The sequence below is a fragment of the Polypterus senegalus genome, chromosome 9 (genome assembly GCF_016835505.1).
Source record: "Polypterus senegalus isolate Bchr_013 chromosome 9, ASM1683550v1, whole genome shotgun sequence".
Lineage (NCBI taxonomy): Eukaryota > Metazoa > Chordata > Cladistia > Polypteriformes > Polypteridae > Polypterus > Polypterus senegalus.
The window spans coordinates 2,130,284-2,151,119 of NC_053162.1; the positions used below are offsets into that span (position 1 = coordinate 2,130,284).

At 42.9% G+C, this 20,836-nt stretch overlaps 1 protein-coding gene across 6 annotated transcripts in view; it reads left to right on the plus strand.

Annotated features, from left to right (window-relative positions):
• vav2 (vav 2 guanine nucleotide exchange factor) overlaps positions 1-20,836 on the plus strand; it is a 472,851-nt gene that overhangs the window by 301,591 nt on the left and 150,424 nt on the right. For all 6 annotated transcript variants that reach the window (XM_039762597.1, XM_039762599.1, XM_039762598.1 and 3 more), the window contains exon 5: positions 9,540-9,642. In XM_039762597.1, coding sequence (XP_039618531.1) covers positions 9,540-9,642 — 103 coding nt within the window. The remainder of the gene's footprint in view (positions 1-9,539; positions 9,643-20,836) is intronic.

The following is a 20,836-nucleotide window of genomic DNA, read 5'->3' on the forward strand; positions in this document are numbered from 1 at the left end:
AGTCCTTTAAGAACCTTTAAACGAGATGGACTCCATGTTCACGTGCTCTAGTGGACAGCCTGTCTCCGTCGCCGTCGTTCTCATGTTAGTCCCCATCTGTGAGGGCGGGTGACGTGAAACTACGGAGACGCTGAGTGCTTGGATGGGCTTACAAATGAATGAAATCTGTGACAATAGAAATTGACGTCGTTTCAAGGCGTTTAAAATCAGGTCTCCTTAATCGGTTACAATGCTTGGCAGCACTTTAATGAAGCTTAATTAGCTCAACAGCAGCTTAATCACCAAAGATGACAGTCAGCCCGTGGAAGAAAAGCCTGATTAGAGTTGAAGTGGCTCATTTATTCTACACGTGGAGGGAAATTAGCCTGCTGATCTTTTGATATTTAAGACAAATGGGAATATTTCTGCGACTCATGTTGATATTAATGGAAATTACCGAAATGTTTAATTTGATTTACTAATAGTAGAAAACATGATCCTGCCTGATGAACTGTAATCGCTCCTCCGGAGAGTTTGTTTTAAGTCAAATTTATTGCCTCCCTCAACGTGTTCAGGAGGTCCGGCTGTCCTGTGGATATCCGTCAGATTCTTAGTGGACGTTTTCAGTTCTGTGGACGTCTGTCATATTAGTTGAGTAGCTTTATAGCTCTTCACTTGTGGTGATCAACATTTGTACCCTTGTCCGGCTACTTTCGTTCAAAGCAGACCCCCAGACTGATGAGAACAGAACAGAAGAAACCTGACAGACGAGAGGAGACCATTCAGTCCATCAAGCTAATGGCCAGGCTGTCCCATTTGTAAGCTAATAACTTAACTGTCCTTTGTAAGTCGCTTTGGATGAAAGCTTCTGCTAAGAAAGTAACATGTGAATGTATTTACGGCATCTCCCAACAGTTCTTTTGCATTTTGAACTTCTACTGGCAAGAACTTTGTGTCAAAAGCTCTCACATAATCGACACTTGTGTTGTGTAACGCTCTGCGTCACAAGTCGGTGCACAAAACCTTTAACTCCGACTCCTCAATATATGATACCGCCAAATGGAAATCCATCTCCTTAATGCAGGGGTCTTCAATCACAGTCCTGGGGGGCCGCTGTAGCTGCAGGTTTTTGTTCCCACCTTAGTTAGAATGCAATTCTTGCCAATAATTTAATTTCATGGCTTGTTGGTGCTTTAAGGGTTCAATGATGTGCTCAAACCATGAAAGGAAGACTTTTTAATCCGAGTATCGCATTAAGTCAATGACACTAGTGGGCTACCGATCTGCACAGTTTAGTAGCAGAGGGGCTTCTTCATCAGTTTCAGCCGCTTTGGTGCACTAGAGGGGCAACAATGAGACGACCCCAAAAACAGGAATGAATGGGTTAACAGGTGGAGGGAGGCCACTGACATTTTTCCCTCCTTATCTGTTTTGTCACTCATTTTGCATTCGGCTGCGGTCAGTGTCACTACTAATAGCATGAGGCCACACCTGGACCCTCTGGAGCTGGCACAGGTAGTCCAGCTTCTCCATCAATACCACGTGCCATTGCCAGAAGGTTTGCTGTGTCTCTCGCAGGCATGGACGAGATTCTAGGAGACAGGCAGTTCCTCTAGGAGATCTGGACAGGGCACCTCATAGAAGGTCCTTAACCCATCAGCAGGTCCTACCAGAGAAAAAGGATGAGCACTGGCAGAGCCTACAAAATGACCTCCAGCAGGTAGGCAGGCCGGCCACTGGTGTGAGCGTCACTGACCAAACAATCAAAAACAGGCTTCATGAGGGTGGCCTGAGGGCTCAGTGTCCTCTAGTGGGCACCGTGGAGCTCGATTGGCGTTTGCCATAGAATATCAGAATTGGCGCCCTGTGCTTTTCACATATGAGAGCAGATTCACCCTGAGCACATGTAACAGACGTGAAAGGGTCTGGAGAAGTCGTGAAGCACGTTATGTTGCTTGTAACATCGTTCATGGTGACCAGTTTGGTTGGGGGGTCAGTGATGGTCAGTCTGGGGAGGAGGCATATCCATGGAGGGACGCACAGACCTCTACAGGCGAGACAACGGCACTGCAGGACTGCCATTAGGTATAGGGATGAAATCCTTGGCCTCACTGTCAGACCCTGTGCTGGATCCTCCTGGTGCACATCAATGCCCTGCCTCAAGGGGTGAGAGGATGAAGGAATTGATACCATTGATTATGACCGAAGCTCACTCACCTGACCACAATCCAACGGAACACCTCTGGGTGGGACATTATGTTTGGGTCCATCCGACGACACAGCCTGTCCAGGAGCTCAGTGATGCCCTGGTCCAAATGTGGGAGGAGATCTCCCAGGATACCATCTGTCATCTCATTAGGACGTAGTCAGGCATTCTAGTTTCACTTTCGTTTGGTGCTTTCATTTTCTTTAATCACTTTTAGTTTTAGCCATGTGGGGTGATCTCATTTTGAGTTCTGATCATCAAGACACATCATCCCAATCCGAGGTTGTGGATTCGATTTGATTTTAAATGTTTAATTTTTGTTTATTCTGGTTACTGACTTTCCATTATGAAATGCAAGAATATTGGAGTATAAAAGTCCAAGAGAAAACGACAAACTGAAAAACAAGATGTCTGGTGTCCTCTTATCAAGCTAAATCATGAAACAAAATCACAGTCAAGAATACGAGCAAAGTCAAAAACAAGGGAAGTGATAGTCAGGCGATTTTAAAGAAACAGAAAGGTTTGTCTTGAATTAGCAAACTGGGATAAGGAAGTACGTCCAAAGATGACCTTTTACCCCGAAGGAGGACACGCCCATAAACAATACAAGTGTCAGAGTTGCTCCCCTGGCTGGAGTTGAGATTTCCTTTTGTTCATTGTTGTGTCTTTGATTCATGTTAATGTCACTTTATTTGTTATCTTTCTTGAGTTTTATGATTGGCTCCCCAAGAGGCGGGGCCTCCTTCCCACAACAGGGTTTAATGTGTGGTGCTAGTGGGCCACAATTACAGTCGTAGGCAAAGTGGCGGTCAAAGTGCCAAATGTCGTAATCTCATTTCCGTTCAAATCAAGAACATTTAGCGACATCCAAGACTTGAGGTCTTCCACACAGTTCAATAAGGATGTAAGGGAGTGACACTTTCTTAAGGGTACATAAAACTGAAAAGAGAGGCCACATTTTTTTAAAGATAGACCTAAAGGGGAGCATATTCAATGTGAAGAACATGCTGGCTCTCAGAGAAGTTCCCACAAGTGAGAGGGGCAGAGGGGGAATGCCGTGGACTAGGAGTTCCAAAGCATTTAACTCTCAGTATGTGCGTCTCGGGAACTGCAGGTCTGACATTGTGGTCAGCAGCACAGGAGCGCCACAGGGGACTGGACTTTCTCCAGTCCTGTTCAGCCAACATACATCAGACTTCCAATACAACTCGGAGTCCTGCCACGTGCAAAAGTTCACTGACGACACTGCTATGGTGGGCTGCATCAGGAGTGGGCAGGAGGAGGAGTACAGGAACCTAATCAAGGAATTTGTTAAATGGTGCGACTCAAACCACCTACACCTGAACACCAGCAAGACCAAGGAGCTGGTGGTGGATTTTAGGAGGACCAATCCTCTAATGGACCTTGTGATCATCAGAGGTGACTGTGCAGAGGGTGCAGACCTATACATACCTGGGAGTGCAGCTGGAAGATAAATTGGACTGGACTGCCAATACTGATGATCTGTGCAAGAGAGGACAGAGACGACTAGATTTCATTAGAAGGCTGGCGTCCTTCAACATCTGCAATAAGATGCTGCAGATGTTCAATCAGACGGTTGTGGTGACTGCCATCTTAGCGATGGGCGCTGAGCAGACTCCTGTCAATCATGGAGAATACACTGAACAGGATCATCTCCAGACAGACAGAGGAGCAGCTTCAGCGACAGACTGAGGAGACCCCACACTATGTGACTCGGGGGGTAAACGTTAACATTATACAAAGTTATTGTCTGTTATACCTGCATTGTTATCACTCTGATATTTAATATTATTGTATATCAGTATGCTGCTGCTGGAGTATGGGAATTTCACCTTGGGATTAATAAAGTATCTATCTATCTATCTATCTATCTATCTATCTATCTATCTATCTATCTATCTATCTATCTATCTATCTATCTATCTATCTATCTATCTATCTATCATATAGTGCCTTTCACATATCTATCTATCTATCTATCTATCTATCTATCTATCTATCTATCTATCTATCTATCTATCTATCCCTTCCTACAGCAATTCTCAAAACTGTCCGCTAGAGGGGGGTATACCGCTAAAACCCAGCTAGGGTCTCGAAGAACTTTAATAAAATAAAAAGATTCATTCTTAACGAAAATTCTCAGACATAACAGAAAGCGCCATTGAGCGCAAAAACGTAAAAAACCTGCTGAAATCAATAGGGTAATCCTAACCGGACGAGGTTCTAAAACAGAATCCAAGCCACAGTCACAAACAGAGCGCAGATTCAAAAATTCAGGAAATAACAAACCCCAAGATAAAGTCCCAAGTAAACTCAGCAGCTGCAGAGTGCGTTCACAATGAACCACCAGGGACTGTGGGAGACCCTCCAGATTTATGTGGCGGAGGGCTGTTCCCGGCAGGGATTGGCAGGCGAAACTGCCCACAAAAGACATGGGACATAACACAGGCAGCTTAAATACATAGACAGAATCAAAAATAAAGAAACGTTAATCAAAGGGTCGAAATGAACAAAAGACACCCCAAGTATGAATCTGAACCCCAGTCAGGGGAGGAACTCTGTCTGAGACGTGACAAGCAGGATTGGTCCCCAAGGCCTACAGTGAAACGTCTGCCTGTCAGATATGACCTGGGCCAAGCAAGTGCAGATTCCCCAGAATCGAGAGGACATTTACAAGAGCAGATTCAGCACTTGAATATTTGACCCTTGCCATTTATCTCCAAAAAAGTTCTGCAATTTCAGAAGAACCGCTTTCTCCTGCATCTTCGAGAGAAATAGGTGTTTAGGTGTTGATAAACACCTAAAGTTTGAAAGAACTATAGGATCCAGATTTGGTTTTTTAATCAATGGCCACACAGCAGCACATTTAAAATAAGCCGGAACAGACGTCATGTCAGTTGTCAAAATTCCTGGCCCAACGATGTCAAATACTAAACCCCCAAAAGTGCACTAGATCTTATAAAACACTGGAGAATAACATGCAGGAACGTGAATAGTGAGTCCATTCTTAACACTTTGTGGCTTGCTGCTTTGGACTGAACACGGATTATTTTTTACCTTTGGTTACGAGGTCTTTTGTCTTTCTCCTCTCCACCCTTGTCAGGTCAGGTTAAGGATTCTTCTCCAGGTCTTAATGGGCAGCACAGGCTGACGTCCACCTCCGGAGAATGCCATTTGTTTTTAGAGACGTGGCAGAAGTGCAAGAGTGGGGTCAGCATCTTCTGGAGCAGAGGGGCTCCGGTTAAGAAGCGTCAGTCCAACAGACAGCTGATGATGGCGCCTCTGGTTTTTGTTCAAGACAGACGCAGACGTCAGTAGCATCCATGTGAGGGGGGACGGAGGGAGATTGTTTTGGCCCAATTTTTAGAACAGATGGGGAAGTTTACACATTTCTAACTTGTCAGCAGCGCTTTTAGATTTGGACTTTATTAAATCTCTTAACGGCTGCTGTCCCCTGCCACTCTGTTGAAAACCGGGGGTGACATTTTAATAGAGGGTTGCAGTTTTCAGCCGTCTTGTCATGCAGACTCTTTATAATGCACTGACCCTGGGCCTTTGTCAACACCCCCTGCGTTGCTTGTTTTTATATCTGTTGAGCACCTTTAATGGGATTAACTTCTTCAACCTCGAAATCCATCTTAGACTAATAATGATATAAAAACAGGCCAGTCCGGCCGGTGGCTCCCACAGTCCTGCTGAACGAATGAACGAACAAACGGTGCTAACACAAACTCTCAGGCCATTTTAGTCGTTCAAAAGGCAGTCCTGTTGGCAGCACAACTTTTAAAGTATAAGAAGAAGGAGGAATTTGGTGCCCAATTTCCATTAGTGGTACCATCTGGAATAGAATGCAGAATCAGAAATCACTTAAGGCTCCCCAAAATGTCGTACCACCTGGCCAGGGCCCTCCACTAATACACAGCCAATGCTGCCAAGCGGAGAGTGATTTAGGGGTCTCGACTTCGGCAAACAGTGGTCCTGCAGCGCACTTCTGGACAGCAGCAGGCGTGTGGTTCAAAGTAAATGCTAAACTATGGCAGACTGTTGATATCTATCTATCTATCTATCTCTATCTATGTCTCATATAGTGCCTTTCACATATCTATCTATCTATCTATCTATCTATCTATCTATCTATCTATCTATCTATCTATCTATCTATCTATCTATCTCTCATATAATGCCTTTCACATATCTATCTATCTATCTATCTATCTATTTATCTATCTATCTATCTATCTATCATATAGTGCCTTTCTATCTATCTATCTATCTATCTATCTATCTATCTATCTATCATATAGTGCCTTTCACATATCTATCTATCTATCTATCTATCTATCTATCTATCTATCTATCTATATATAGTATCTTTATCTATCTATCTATCTATTATATAGTGCCTTTCACTCTATCTATCTATCTATCTATCTATCTATCTATCTATCTATCTATCTATCTATCTATCTATCTATCTATCTATCTATTATATAGTGCCTTTCACTCTATCTATCTATCTATCTATCTATCTATCTATCTATCTATCTATCTATCTATCTATCTATCATATAGTGCCTTTCACATATCCATCTATCTATCTATCTATCTATCTATCTATCTATCTATCATATAGTGCCTTTCACATATCTATCTATCTATCTATCTATCTATCTATCTATTATATAGTGCCTTTCACTCTATCTATCTATCTATCTATCTATCTATCTATCTATCATATAGTGCCTTTCACATATCTATCTATCTATCTATCTATCTATTATCTATGCCTATCTATCTATCTATCTATTATATAGTGCCTTTCACTCTATCTATCTATCTATCTATCTATCTATCTATCTATCTATCTATTATATAGTGCCTTTCACTCTATCTATCTATCTATCTATCTATCTATCTATCTATCTATCTATCTATCTATTATATAGTGCCTTTCACTCTATCTATCTATCTATTATATAGTGCCTTTCACTCTATCTATCTATCTATCTATCTATCTATCTATCTATCTATCTATTATATAGTGCCTTTCACATATCTATCTATCTATCTATCTATCTATCTATCTATCTATCTATCTATCTATCTATCTATCTATCTATCTATCTATCTATCATATAGTGCCTTTCACATATCTATATCTATCTATCTATCTATCTATCTATCTATCATATATCTATCTATCTATCTATCTATCTATCTATCTATCTATCTATCTATCATATAGTGCCTTTCACTCTATCTATCTATCTATCTATCTATCTATCTATCTATCTATCTATCTAGTCTATCTATCTATCTATCTATCTATCTATTATATAGTGCCTTTCACTCTATCTATCTATCTATCTATCTATCTATCTATCTATCTATCTATCTATCTATATAGTGCCTTTCACATATCTATCTATCTATCTATCTATCTATATCTATCTATCTATCTATCTATCTATCTATCTATCTATCTATCTATCTATCTATCTATCTATTATATAGTGCCTTTCACTCTATCTATCTATCTATCTATATTTCTATCTATCTATCTATCTATTATATAGTGCCTTTCACTCTATCTATCTATCTATCTATCTATCTATCTATCTATCTATCTATCTATCTATCTATCATATAGTGCCTTTCACATATCTATTATATAGTGCCTTTCACTCTATCTATCTATCTATCTATCTATCTATCTATCTATCTATCTATCTATCTATCTATCTATCTATCTATCTATCTATCTATTATATAGTGCCTTTCACTCTATCTATCTATCTATCTATCTATCTATCTATCTATCTATCTATCTATCTATCTATCTATCTGTTGTGCCAATACTTCATTATCTCTACAAATGCACTTCACAGCAACCCACACATTCCTGTTTCTTGATTCCTGGATCAGACCCGGATTGTCTACGCTCCATGTGATGTGGAGGAGAGTACCATTTCTGCACCTGCCTTGTCCTCAGGATTGCAGTCACCAAAACTGTCGTCATAACTTGCAGAGCGGGAATCGTACCACCAGAACAACCACAACAGATGTCTCACAGCTCATTAAAATGTCTTCACATTACATCTACATGGAAGGTTTTTTTTTTTCTTCAAGCATCAATCAACAGGCAGACATACGCAGAATTAATAATGCAAGAAAATGCGTCCTGTGTCAATGTTGTTCATTTCACTGATTGCAAAGCACCCTTTGTGTTGTGAATTCTTTTGCAAAGTGAAACTCTTCTGTTTCACATCATATTCAGTTATTCAGATATTCAGTTATTTCACTCATCACTGTTTAGAAAGGGGAAGAATAAACTCCCCAACCAATCAGGTTTCAGAAATGTTTAGCTTATAATAACTAAAAAGATAGAAAATGTACATACTGCTGCTATAAATGACTACTGTGTTGATGGATAGGTAGATAGATGTGAAAGGCACTGTATGATAGATAGATAAAAGGCACTATATAAATAAATAGATAGAGTGAAAGGCACTATATTATAGATTAACAAATGATGTGAAAGGCACTATAGATAGATGGATAAAAGGCATGATAGATAGATAATGTGAAAAGCATCATAAAACTGATAGATAAAAGGCACTATAGTAGGATAGATGATGTGAAAGGCACTATACGATAGACAGACAGACTATGGGCTGAGTACACACCAGAATAACTAGAAAGATAGAAAAAAAAAAAGAAATAAAACATCTGACTTGGCAGGCTCAGATCCAGTCCCAGTCCCAGTGAGGCGCTATATACTGTAAATGTATTGCTGTTGTTATAAAGAAGACCCCGTTGGCACACTTCTGCTGATTAATTCATTGGCTGAATGTCATCATGTGACTGTCCCCAGTGTTGGTGTGTCCCAGAGAGAGGATGTGCAGCATTGTTCATGACAGCACTCAGTTTTGTTTTCATTTTCTACTCCACTGTGACCCATAGGGGTCCAAACTGTCCTTTTAATTAGCTTGTTGATTCGGTGGGCCGCTCTTGCAGTGATGTCACCGGCCCAGCACACCACACTGGCCGTCAGAGAGTTGTAGAAGACGAGAAGGACGTCAACACACAAATTAAAGCACCGCGGTCAGCTAAGGAAAGAGAGCCTCTGCCCTTCCTTCTCTAGTTTCTCTGCGTTCTGAGAGCTGTCCAAACTGTCACCGACGTAGACCCCCAGATTCTTGTAGGAGTGGACCTCCCGTACATCCATTGAGAGTTTCAGATGGTTAAAAGAGAGCAAGTTGTATTGTAATGCTGTTTCTTTTACCATCCAGGTTGAGAGTCACTTTGTTGTTTCTCCTCCCTTTCTTTTTAGTGAGCACGATGTTGGAGAAGACGATATTTACGACTGCGTCCCGTGTGAAGACGGAGACGACATTTATGAAGATATCATCAAGGTGGAAGTGCGACAACCCATGGTACGGTTTCTTATTGTTCAATACATTCATTTGTCCCATTCCCCTCGTCTATTAGTGGTGTCCATCCTCTTCATCACACTGATGAAGCTGCTATCAAATGACACTGTAGAGGAAGCAAAATCTGCTGTAGACGCTCACATAAAGGCTGGCTTCACACCTAGAAGGTGCAACTTAATTATTATTTCAGTGAAAATGATATATTATTAGAATTCTAAGTTCATTTATGAAGTAGTTAAGGAAGCTTTTTTGGAAGTGGTTGCTAATAAAGCATAAGTCGTAAGATGAAGTTAACAACGTTGAGAACTTGCCCCCCTGACTTGTTGCTAAGGTCCTAAATTACGTGTCGACGGCACGCGACTGATGTGAATCGAAACTGAGACAAGCGATGAGTTACCGGCGGCTGCAGATTTCGTCATTTAGGTGCCCTCATGCCCTCCTCTTTCTCGTCTCGGGGTCAATATTTCTTACGACCGTGACGATATCAGTATGACATTATTAGGCACCGTTGACCTCTGCACTTTTCCCCAGCTATTGTTCTTACCCAACATGGCTGTCGAGACATTCATGTTATATTTCTAAAGAACGGAGGACGACCTCTTCATCCGTTAACAGGTACCATATCAGCTGAAAATCAGGATTGTCCAGCGTCTGCAGTAAGGTTGAAGATTTGTAGGTTTTATTGGGGATCTCTGCTTTTCCTCGGTGGCCTTTTTGGATTCTAATGGTAATAATTTGACACGTGTTGTGCACATCACATAGTCAGGATGCTCTTGACCACGTCCTCGCCGATGTTCCTGCAGTCATCATGCATTTCCGGTTTTTCAGCATCTGAGCCGCTCACCCACCCAAGTATCGTCATGCTGCAGAATCCCAGTGGACGTTCCCCTCTTAACCAGTGCCATGCCTCAGTGATATTAAAGCATGGCCGTCCTCCTCCTCCTCCTCGTCCTCTTCTTCTTGTGCCCAGTGTGGAGTACGGCCCACCTTAGCAGGCATGCACCGCAGTCTCCATTCCTTCATAGCTGGCCATTTCCATCGCCTGCTCCCGCGGCCCTGCCAGTTCTGAAAGGGTGACATTCTGTCTGTCAAAAGGGGAGAAAGAAGAACAAAGGCCGTCCACGCAGGTTAGTTTTACACTTCAGTCAGTCCGAGAAAGCCTGAGCTGATTGGCGCTCTCTGCGAACCGCTGCCTTCTTAGAGGGTCTAATTAAACTGACACCTCGTAGGTCCCCATATAGGAGCTGAACTAACAGTTTTCAAGAAGGTCACTGGGAAATATCAGCTCGGCCTGAACTACCAGCAGTTACTTTAGTTGTGTAATTTAAGGAGACACCGCTGAAAAGGTCAGATCTTTTAAGTGTTTTCTGAAAAGAAAGCCTTCTGTCACTGATCCAAATTGGAAATGAATGTGCTGTCTTTCTATTTCATTTTGGGGCATCCATAACCTTTGAAGAAAGCGAGTCAGTGACATGCAATTTGCAGGTTTGTGCAGGCAGAAGGCTCGTGTAGCCCTTGAAGCACAAAGTGACATCTGGGGGATTACGCAATCAGATCAGAAATGAAAGGACTGCCATATTGAGATTAAAGAGAGTCGGGTCAGCTAACTGTTATCTGTGTGTGTGTGTGTTTAATAGGTGAATGATTATCTTGTGTATTAGGGTCCTTGAAAAGGCCTGACTCTAAAGAGTAGGCCCGAAACGCCAAACAGGCCTAGCTCTGAAACTCAAGAGCAGGCTGTGGGCCTGCACCCTCAAATAGACCATCCATGTAAGGGGAGCAATACAAAAGAGCTCTGGACTTTAACCCTGTTGGGACAAAAATGACATTTCTTAAGCCCTATTGGGTCGAGATTAGTTTTACACCTGGAGGTGGGGTGAGGTAATCATTACTGGAGGACCTCTGTAGTACTACAACATGGTGTGGTACCGCGTTAGCCATTATGGATGTGGTGAGACGTTAAGCAAAATGACCCATTTTATTGGCCAACTAAAAAACTTTCGAGGCAACTCGGGCCCCTTCTTCAGGCAAGATGGACCTCTGGAATTTTAGTCCCGTCCGACACAATCATCCCAGGGAAGATTCTACGGGCCGCACGTTAGTGTCTCAGAATGCGGAACCTTCTATAAAAAGTCAGTAAACGAGTCCTGTGCCAATCGACATCCATCCATCCATCATCAAACCTGGTACACCCTAACTACAGGGTCACGGGGGTCTGCTGGAGCCAATCCCAGCCAACACAGGGCGCAAGGCAGGAAACAAACCCCGGGCAGGGCGCCAGCCCACCGCAGGTGAATCGACATCTCAGTAAAATTCGGTCATCTCTTGTGAAAACAGCATTCCCACGATAACGTCTTCTCTGGCAGGTTGAGTAGCCGGTTGGAAGAGATCAGTCGTGCCTTCTATCATCTTTTTCCAAGTTCTGGTCTCCATAGGTACCCATCCTGATCGATTCACCACCTTATTCTTTTGTACAGTGGGATGCAAAAGTGTGGGCAACCTTGTTAATAGTCCTTATTTTCCTGTATAAATCGTTGGTTGTTACTATAAAAAATGTCAGTTAAATCTATCATATAGGAGACACACACAGTGAGATTTGAGAAGTGAAATGAAGTTTATTGGATTTACAGAAAGTGTGCAATAATTGTTCAAACAAAATCAGGCAGGTGCATAAATTTGGGCACCGTTGTCATTTTATTGATTCCCAAACTTTTAGAACTAATTATTGGAACTCCAATTGGCTTGGTAAGCTCAGTGACCCTGACCTACATACACAGGTGAATCCGAGTATTTAAGGGGGTCCATTGTAAGTTTCTCTGAAGAGTAGCAACATGGGGGTCACAAAACAACTCTCAAATGACCTGAAGACAAAGATTGTTCACCATCATGGTTTAGGGGAAGGATACAGAAAGCTGTCCCAGAGATTGAAGCTGTCTGTTTCCACAGTTAGGAACATATTGAGGAAATGGAAGACCACAGGCTCAGTTCAAGTTAAGGCTCAAGTGGCAGACCAAGAAAGATTTCGGATAGACAGAAGCGACGAATGGTGAGAACAGTCCGAGTCAACCCACAGACCAGCACCAAAGACCTACAACATCATCTTGCAGCAGATGGAGTCACTGTGCATCGTTCAACCATTGGGCGCACTTTACACAAGGAGATGCTGTGTGCGAGAGTGATGAAGAGGAAGCACAAACAGAGCCGCTTGAGGTCTGCTCAAGCACATTTGGACAAGCCAGCTTCATTTTGGAATAAGGTGCTGTGGACTGATGAAACTAAAATGGAGTTATTTGGGCATAACAAGGAGCGTTATGCATGGAGGAAAAAGAACACAGCATTCCAAGAAAAACACCTGCTACCTACAGTCAAATATGGTGGTGGTTCCATCATGCTGTGGGGCTGTGTGGCCAGTGCAGGGACTGGGAATCTTGTCAAAGTTGAGGGACGCATGGATTCCACTCAGTATCAGCAGATTCTGGAGACCAATGTCCAGGAATCAGTGACAAAGCTGAAGCTGCGCCCGCCGGGGCTGGATCTTTCAACAAGACAACGACCCGAAACACTGCTCAAAATCCACTAAGGCAGTCATGCAGAGGAACAAGTCCAACGTTCTGGAATGGCCATCTCAGTCCCCAGACCTGAATAGAATTGAAAATCTGTGGTGTGAGTTAAAGAGAGCTGTCCATGCTTGGAAGCCATCAAACCTGAATGAACTCGAGATGTTTTGTAAAGAGGAATGGTCCAAAATACCTTCAACCACAATCCAGACTCTCATTGGAACCTACAGGAAGCGTTTAGAGGCTGGAATTTCTGCAAAAGGCGGATCTACTAAATATTGATTTCATTTCTTTTCTGTGGTGCCCAAATTTATGCACCTGCCTGATTTGGTTTGAACAATTATTACACACTTTCTGTAAATCCAATAAACTTCATTTCACTTCTCAAATGTCACTGTGTGTGTCTCCTATATGATATATTTAACTGACATTTTTTATCGTAGCAACCAACGATTGATACAGGAAAATAATGACTATTAACAAGGTTGCCCAAACTTTTGCATCCCACTGTATATAGGACGCTTTTAACGCCATGCCAAGTAGCGTCATTCTCGCTCCTTCCAGCGGGCCTTGCGTGATTGTTCTAAAGACTGAATCTCCTCTCAGGATGCTACCAATTGTATTGTATTACTGATCGTTCTGTCATCTTCCACAATTTTCTGCTCTTCTTCATTTGATTTTTGTTCTATCCAGTGTGGTCCACCTAGGCTGGCACTGCCACCTGAACCCGACACCAACAAGCGTGGGAGGCAAGTTCAAGACACACACTGATCTTTTTATTTTCTTTTCCTCCTGGTGGGCAATGCCTTCCCCGTTCCCAGAAGCACAACCCCAGAACAATTCTCTTTCTTCTTCACTCCTCTGGTCAAGCTTCATCTTCCTCCTCCTGACTGTAGTTCCCCGAGTAGTGGCTGCTGGCTCCTTTTACAAGGCACCTGAAAGTGCTCCAGGAGCTTGACGGCTCATTTCCATCAGCACTTCCTGGTGTGGCGGAAGAAGAACTGCCCATAAAGACTCACAAACTCCTGCTGCAGCACCCCCTGGCGGCGCCTGTGGATCCCAACAGGGCTGTACCACACTCCGACTCCCATGAAGCCCCACAGGAGTCTGAGGCACCACTGCAACCCAGGGTTGAGGTAACGCTTAGGCCACTCTTGATCCCCCGGCCCTCCCAGCATTGCGGCGTCCCGGCCACACGCTAGACCAGTAATTCTGCCACAGAATAGAAAATGGCAGGGGGCCATCCTAAACTGAAAGGATCAGGAGATAAAATCAAAAACAAAGAAGCCATAATGGTTCTGAGCCAGAAAGTCAATAGTAAAGCTAATTGTCGAAACCCAATACTCATTTTACAACAAAGTCCAAAGGCAAAGCAGAACTCAGAAGCTAGGAATGAGTTTGAACAGCAGAGATTTGCAGTGTTGGACAGCGTTGACACTCTCGTCATAATGACATCATCACAGCCGAAGAGGCGTCACGTCTTAGCAGCCAGCTCCTAAATTGTCGATATCCGTTCAAAACCAAAATGGTGTTGTGATGATTTCCAAACTTAAATGAAATAAACAGCTGTAAGCGTGACTTTTGTCAAATAACATGAAGTGTCAATGTTTCTAATTTCCAGTAATCAGAAAAAAATCTGGCCGTGAGCATCGGTAGGCTTTGCGTCTTGTGAATCAAATTACCCAAACTATTCTCTTACGTTTCAGTCATTATTTATCTCTGTGATGCTGATCTTTATGGTCAATAAAAAGGCCATTATGATAGCAGCGGACAAGAAAAATTCAGAATTAATTGCAGAATTACCATATTTGAGGGTTCCCCTTAAGCAGGGAGGACCACCGTGGCTGCAGGTTTTCATTCTAACCCTTTTTTTTTAATGAGTGCCCTGTTTGTTCTGCTAATTAACTTCTTGTAAATTAATTTTAATTGATTTGCTTTTTTAAGATTTGATCCCCTGAATTTCTTTATCGTTCCTCTGTTTTCCTTCATGTTTTTCCTTAAATGGCACCCAAACAGAAATGAAATGTGAGGTGAGGGCGCCAACAGAAGACCAACTAAGTCAGGGCCTCAAACTCCAACCAAGTTCACTCCAACCAGCTGCTTGACGAGGCGCCGATTCCTGTCGTTAATTAAACCCGTTCTTTAATTCCATGGCTTGTTGCTGCTCTCGTGGTGTATTAGCAGACATTTCCAAAATTGTTGCTTTTTCTCCTTCTAAGAGCACTGGGGACCTGAGCAGACCAGCATTCCTGAGACCTTCATCGTTCTTTATTTTCAGATATTGTATGATGGACACCAGTTGCTTGGGCTCATTTTGTATCTCCTTATTGTTTGGCTGCTAATTAAGGAAAAGGAAACAATTAAGGGATCTGAGTCTTCAAGAGCAAGTCAATTAAAATGAATTCAAAAGACGTTAATTAACCGGTCACCAATTAAGAAAAGGGTTAGAATGAAAACCAGCAGCCTCGGTGGTCCTCCAGGACCGGAGTTGGCGACCCCTGCTCTAAAGTGCCTCTTACTCTTGAGAGATTTGGCTCAAAAACTAATCAGCACCTCGTCATCTCAGAACAAGCTTAAGTTTGTGAGTTTGGTGTTTTTGCGTCCAGCCGTTTTCACCCTTTAACATCTTTAAGAAACTGTGACACACAGACAGACAGACACACACACACCCATCATTGAGATGTCGATGTTTTCGGTATCAGGGTGTTTTGTCTTGGTGGAGTTCTCTTTTACTCGACTTTCCCTTTTTGTATTATTAATGTGTAGCCTTTGTCAGAAGACCTCAAATCTCACAGACTCACCACTCTTCATAAGGTGTCGTACTTTATAACTTCTCCCCATCTTCCCTTCTACATCTGTAACCTTAGGCGATTAGGTGTAGTAAAAGACAAGCAGGAGTTAAGTTACACGTTAAATAATGTAGGATTGAGAATATTCATAAATAATAAGCAAAGTACAAGTGAATCCTGGCAACCATACAACCTGATAAATGGTGATGTGTAGCTTCAGACTTGCTAGTTACTTTAAATGTCTCCAGTTAAGTCCTCATTTGTGGTCAGCTTTCTTCAGAGCAGGCCGCATGCCTGTTTCAATATGGCTGCCAAGCTGCGCTCTTCATTGTGTTGTCCTTTTGAGTTCATGGTGGGTGAGTGAGAGAGAGAGAGAGAAGGAGGGAGGGGTAAAGCAAGCAAATGTATAGATTTTCTGTCCAACCCCTCCAGCCAATAAGGCGTCGTGGTACTTAAAGGCTTCTGATACAAGCCAATTCCAAACAGCCACACTTCAGACCAATGGGAGTACCTTCACACCTGCCACCCCCAAAACCATTTGTTAAGGTGAAGTTTCCCAGCTGGGCAATCTGGCTTTCCTGTGGGGGTTGATTGAGAGGGTCCTGCAGAGAATCACTAGCCATACTGGTTTGAGGCCCTTCCTTCAACCCTGTCGTAAAATTCACTATCCTGAGTTAGTCCTAGAGGGGTAAACATAAATGATTCTCACTAATGAAATACTGATATGACATTTGCTTTTCCTAAGTTAAAAATAAAGACATAGAAAATATTTATCAACTTGTTTGCAAAATTTCACACCACAACACAGGGGACCCTAAAACACCGAGATCCGTCAAAAACTGGAGATCGCAGTTTTACACAAATCCAAAGCTTCCCCACAGTCGATAGGTTATGGTGGGTGAGGGCGTCTGCAACCATCTCATTGCTTGGCGTCATTGCCACACCCTTATTTAAGTGGTCACCACCATAATGTTGTCTAAATGTATGGTGTGTCACATACTCCACACACAGCCACCCATATATTAATTTTCTGGTTGTAAAGATCAGAAATAAATGACAGCACTGATGTGCACAAATTGGAGTCCAAAACCAGAACTGAGGGAATAGGGGAAAGGTGGAGGCATTTAAAGGTCAGGATAGGAAGGGACATCAAAGGGGCTGTGATCGGAATGGTCTTCAGCCATATGTTCGAGCCCAGACGTGACATCAAGTGGGGCCGGAGCCGGCAAGGTCTTCTTCTATAGGTCCGAATCCAGAAGTGACATCGACAGGGCCAGGTGGAACTTCCTGTGCGGTGTTCTGCAGGAAAGCGAGAAAAAGAGTCAGTGCACTCTGCCCCATCCCGGTCAGATTCGGAAATGTCCTCACTCGATACCTTTAGCTGCCTCCCATGCACACGTGTGTGACAGGTGTAAAAAGAAGAGACAATGGGGAGATGGCTAAGGGCTGGGGATGAACCAGTGCACAAAAGTAGAAGAGCTGGTAAAGTAAGATATCTTAGACATGAGGGTCCTTCAGTGCTTCTCTCTCAAGCCTGGGATTGAACTGCTTTGTGCAGCGGAGCCCCATTTGGTTCTGTCGTTAGTCCAGAAGTGCATGTTGACTTCCCAAGGTGACATTCGTTTAAATAGCAGAAGAGGTGGGCCCTCTGGGACAAAGCTGGAAATGACGTTGGTATCGAGCAGAGAGGATGTTTGCGGCTGGACTAAACCCCAAATCTGCTTCCTCCAACCCCTCCATCACCAATGTGGAGCTTATTTTAATAGTGTCACGATGCACATGCAGGTGACAGCTGAGTAACACTAATAGAAAATGAAATATTAATAGTTATTTAGGCAAATAATTGTAAGGTGCTCCGGACTTTTGCTTGTTATTTGGACTTGCGTTTGCTTGTCACGTTTAATTTATTTAGTAGTTTGGGTTATCATCATATGTGTCTCTGGTTCTGACCCCTGCCTGCAAATTGACTTCTCTTTTGCTAGTCCCCTTTTGTCACCGCCACCATTTCCAGGACAATTTCTTTGTCCTTCAAGGCGAGGATTCTAGCTCACCCCTTGGGATTAATAAAGTATCTATCTATCTATCTATCTATCTATTGTCACAAAGCTGAGACATACTCAAAGACGTTTTGGGGCAGCCACCCGTATATTTTGGTATCCTGGCTGCAAAGTCGTTTTTTTATCATAACAACAGCACTGATGTGCATACAGACGAGTCCAAGACAAGACTGAGGGTAAGGGGAAAAAGGGCAGGCTTTTAAAGGGGAAGACAGGAAGTGAGGTCATGGGAATCGGGCATGTGTTCGTCACTCATTGGATCAGGTCCAGACGTGACATCAGGGGGGCCGGCGCCGGTTAGTTCTGTCTCCATTGGTTCGGTCACGGAAGTGATGTCACGAGAGCCAGGTGGAGTCTCCAAGGGATGGTCTACAGGGGAGTGAGAAAAAGAGTCAGTGCACTCTGCCACAGCCCGGCCTGTCTCAGAACTGCCGTCACTCAAGCCCTTTAGCTTCCTCCCATGCGCACGTGCGTGACACTATCTATTTATTATATAGTCCTTTTCACATCTATCTATCTATCTATCTATCTATCTATCTATCTATCTATCTATCTATCTATCTATCTATCTATCTATCTATCTATCTATCTATCTATCTATCTATCTGTTATATAGTGCCTTTCACATCTATCTATCTATCTATCTATCTATCTATCTGTTATATAGTGCCTTTCACTCCTTCTACCCATAATCCCCCTTCCCTCAGTGTGAACGTATACTGTGTGATTTTAGCTTACAAGCTCCCAAGCGTTTTTTCAAATCAACTAATAAGAAAGTCACTGCAGGTGTTAAAGTCACTGCTCACATTAGTACCCAAGTGGCTTATGGGCTTCTGATGGTTTTTTTTTTCTCTTTTTTTGGCATATTGAAAAACCTCGGGCACTGGTGCCTGGAGTTTGTCAGGTGTGAGACATCTTTTGAGGCAACAGCAGCCATGGAAGGGGTTCCATGTTTATGCTTTTACATGCGTGGCTTCAGAAAGTTTGACGACACATGAGAAGGACGATCAAGTAGAAGCTGTGGCAGGAGAGCCATCATAGGAAAAATACTGTGACTGGGCCTCAAAATCTTAAGAAACACGGCTCAGCTGCGTACAAATTCCTGGTAGTGTTGCAGGTTTGTACTTTTAACTGATAAACCAAACATGAGTCCAGAGTGTCTCCTGACTACAGCACACAACTAGTTCACTAATCCGTCCAGTCATTCGTGCGACCGCTTCACTGTCACCTCGCTGGAGGAGTTTTCTGTTGTGGTCTCTTTGGGTTTGTACCTTTTAAAACATTAGAACAATATAGATGAGAACAGGCCATTAAGACCAACAAAGCTCGCCAATCCTATCCACTTCCATCATTCACTCCCCAAACTGGGAGCCACTTTCTGGCTGGGATGTTGTCCTGGCTCAGTGCTCTTTGTTTCTGTCAGTCTGGGATTTGTTCTTTCTCTTTTAAATGTTGGGGTATTGACGGCACTATCGTCTAGTAAAGCTGGCATCACACGACACGACTTTGTGTCACTCTTAATGACTGCAGTTGCTGGATCTCATTGCTTTGAGGATGTCAGATTACACGCTGGTGAATCCCAAGGGACGACAGATTACTCAACTCCCTCGTGACTTCTCGGCGCAGTTTCAAATTTCTTATTGCACCGCAAAGGTGTGCACATCACCACCACAATGCCAGTCAGCACAGCAGCATCCTTTTTTTATTTTCTCCACTTAGTCATCGTGTGAAAAAGACGAGACATTGAATGGCCTCAAGCCACCCCTTCTGTTTTCTTTTGTTTCTTCAGTCCACCATTGTTCTTCTGTTTCTTAAACAACATGCAAATGATGGAGTTCAAAGTGCTTTACATGATGAAGAAAGAGAAAAAAGACAAAATAAATAAGAATTAGAATAAGGGAACACTAATTAACACAGAATAAATGTAAGGTCCGATGGCCAGGGAGGACAGAAAAAACAAAAATAAAAACTCGAGATGGCTGGAGAAAAAAAATAAAATCTGCAAGGGGTCTCGAGGCCACGAGACCACCCAGCCCCCTCTAGGCATTCTACCTGACATCAGTGACCTCAATCAGTCCTCATGGTATTCAGGGTTCACATGGAAGGACTTGATGATGACGGTCATGGGGACTTCTGGCCTTTAATCCATCAATGGAGGGACATCACGGTGCTTTGATCAGGTGGTGGTGGGACAGATCACAGAAAACCAGAAAAAGAACAGAAGAGAGAGTAGGGGTTAGTAGGGATTTTGGAGCCACCATGAATAATAATGATAATTAATTGAACATACAAAGCATCAGGATTAAACTAAAATGAAGTTATGAGAAAGCCATATTAAAGTAATGTGTTTTCAGCAGTGTGCTCCACTGTATCAGCCTGGCGAATTTCTGTTGGTCAGCCATTCCAGATTTGAGGGTCCTAACAGCAGAAGGCCGCCTGCCCGCCTCACCACTTCTTTTAGGTTTAGCTCTTGGAATTCTAAGCCGACCCCCATTTGAAGATCTAAGGTTACGATTTGGATTGTAAGGTGAAAGACATTCTGAAATATAAGATGGAGCAGATTGTTTGAGGCTTTGTCAACCATAGGCAGTATTTTAAAGTCAATTCTGAATGACACTGGTAACGAGTGTAGTGATGCTAAGACTGGCGTGATGGGCTTGGATTTTATTTCATAGTTAAGATTCTGGCCGCTCCATTCTGCACTTGTTGCAGTCGATTGATGTCATTTTTTGGGTGGTCCTGAGAGGAGTGCGTTACAGTAATCTAGTCGACTGTAAACAAAAGCATGAACTCA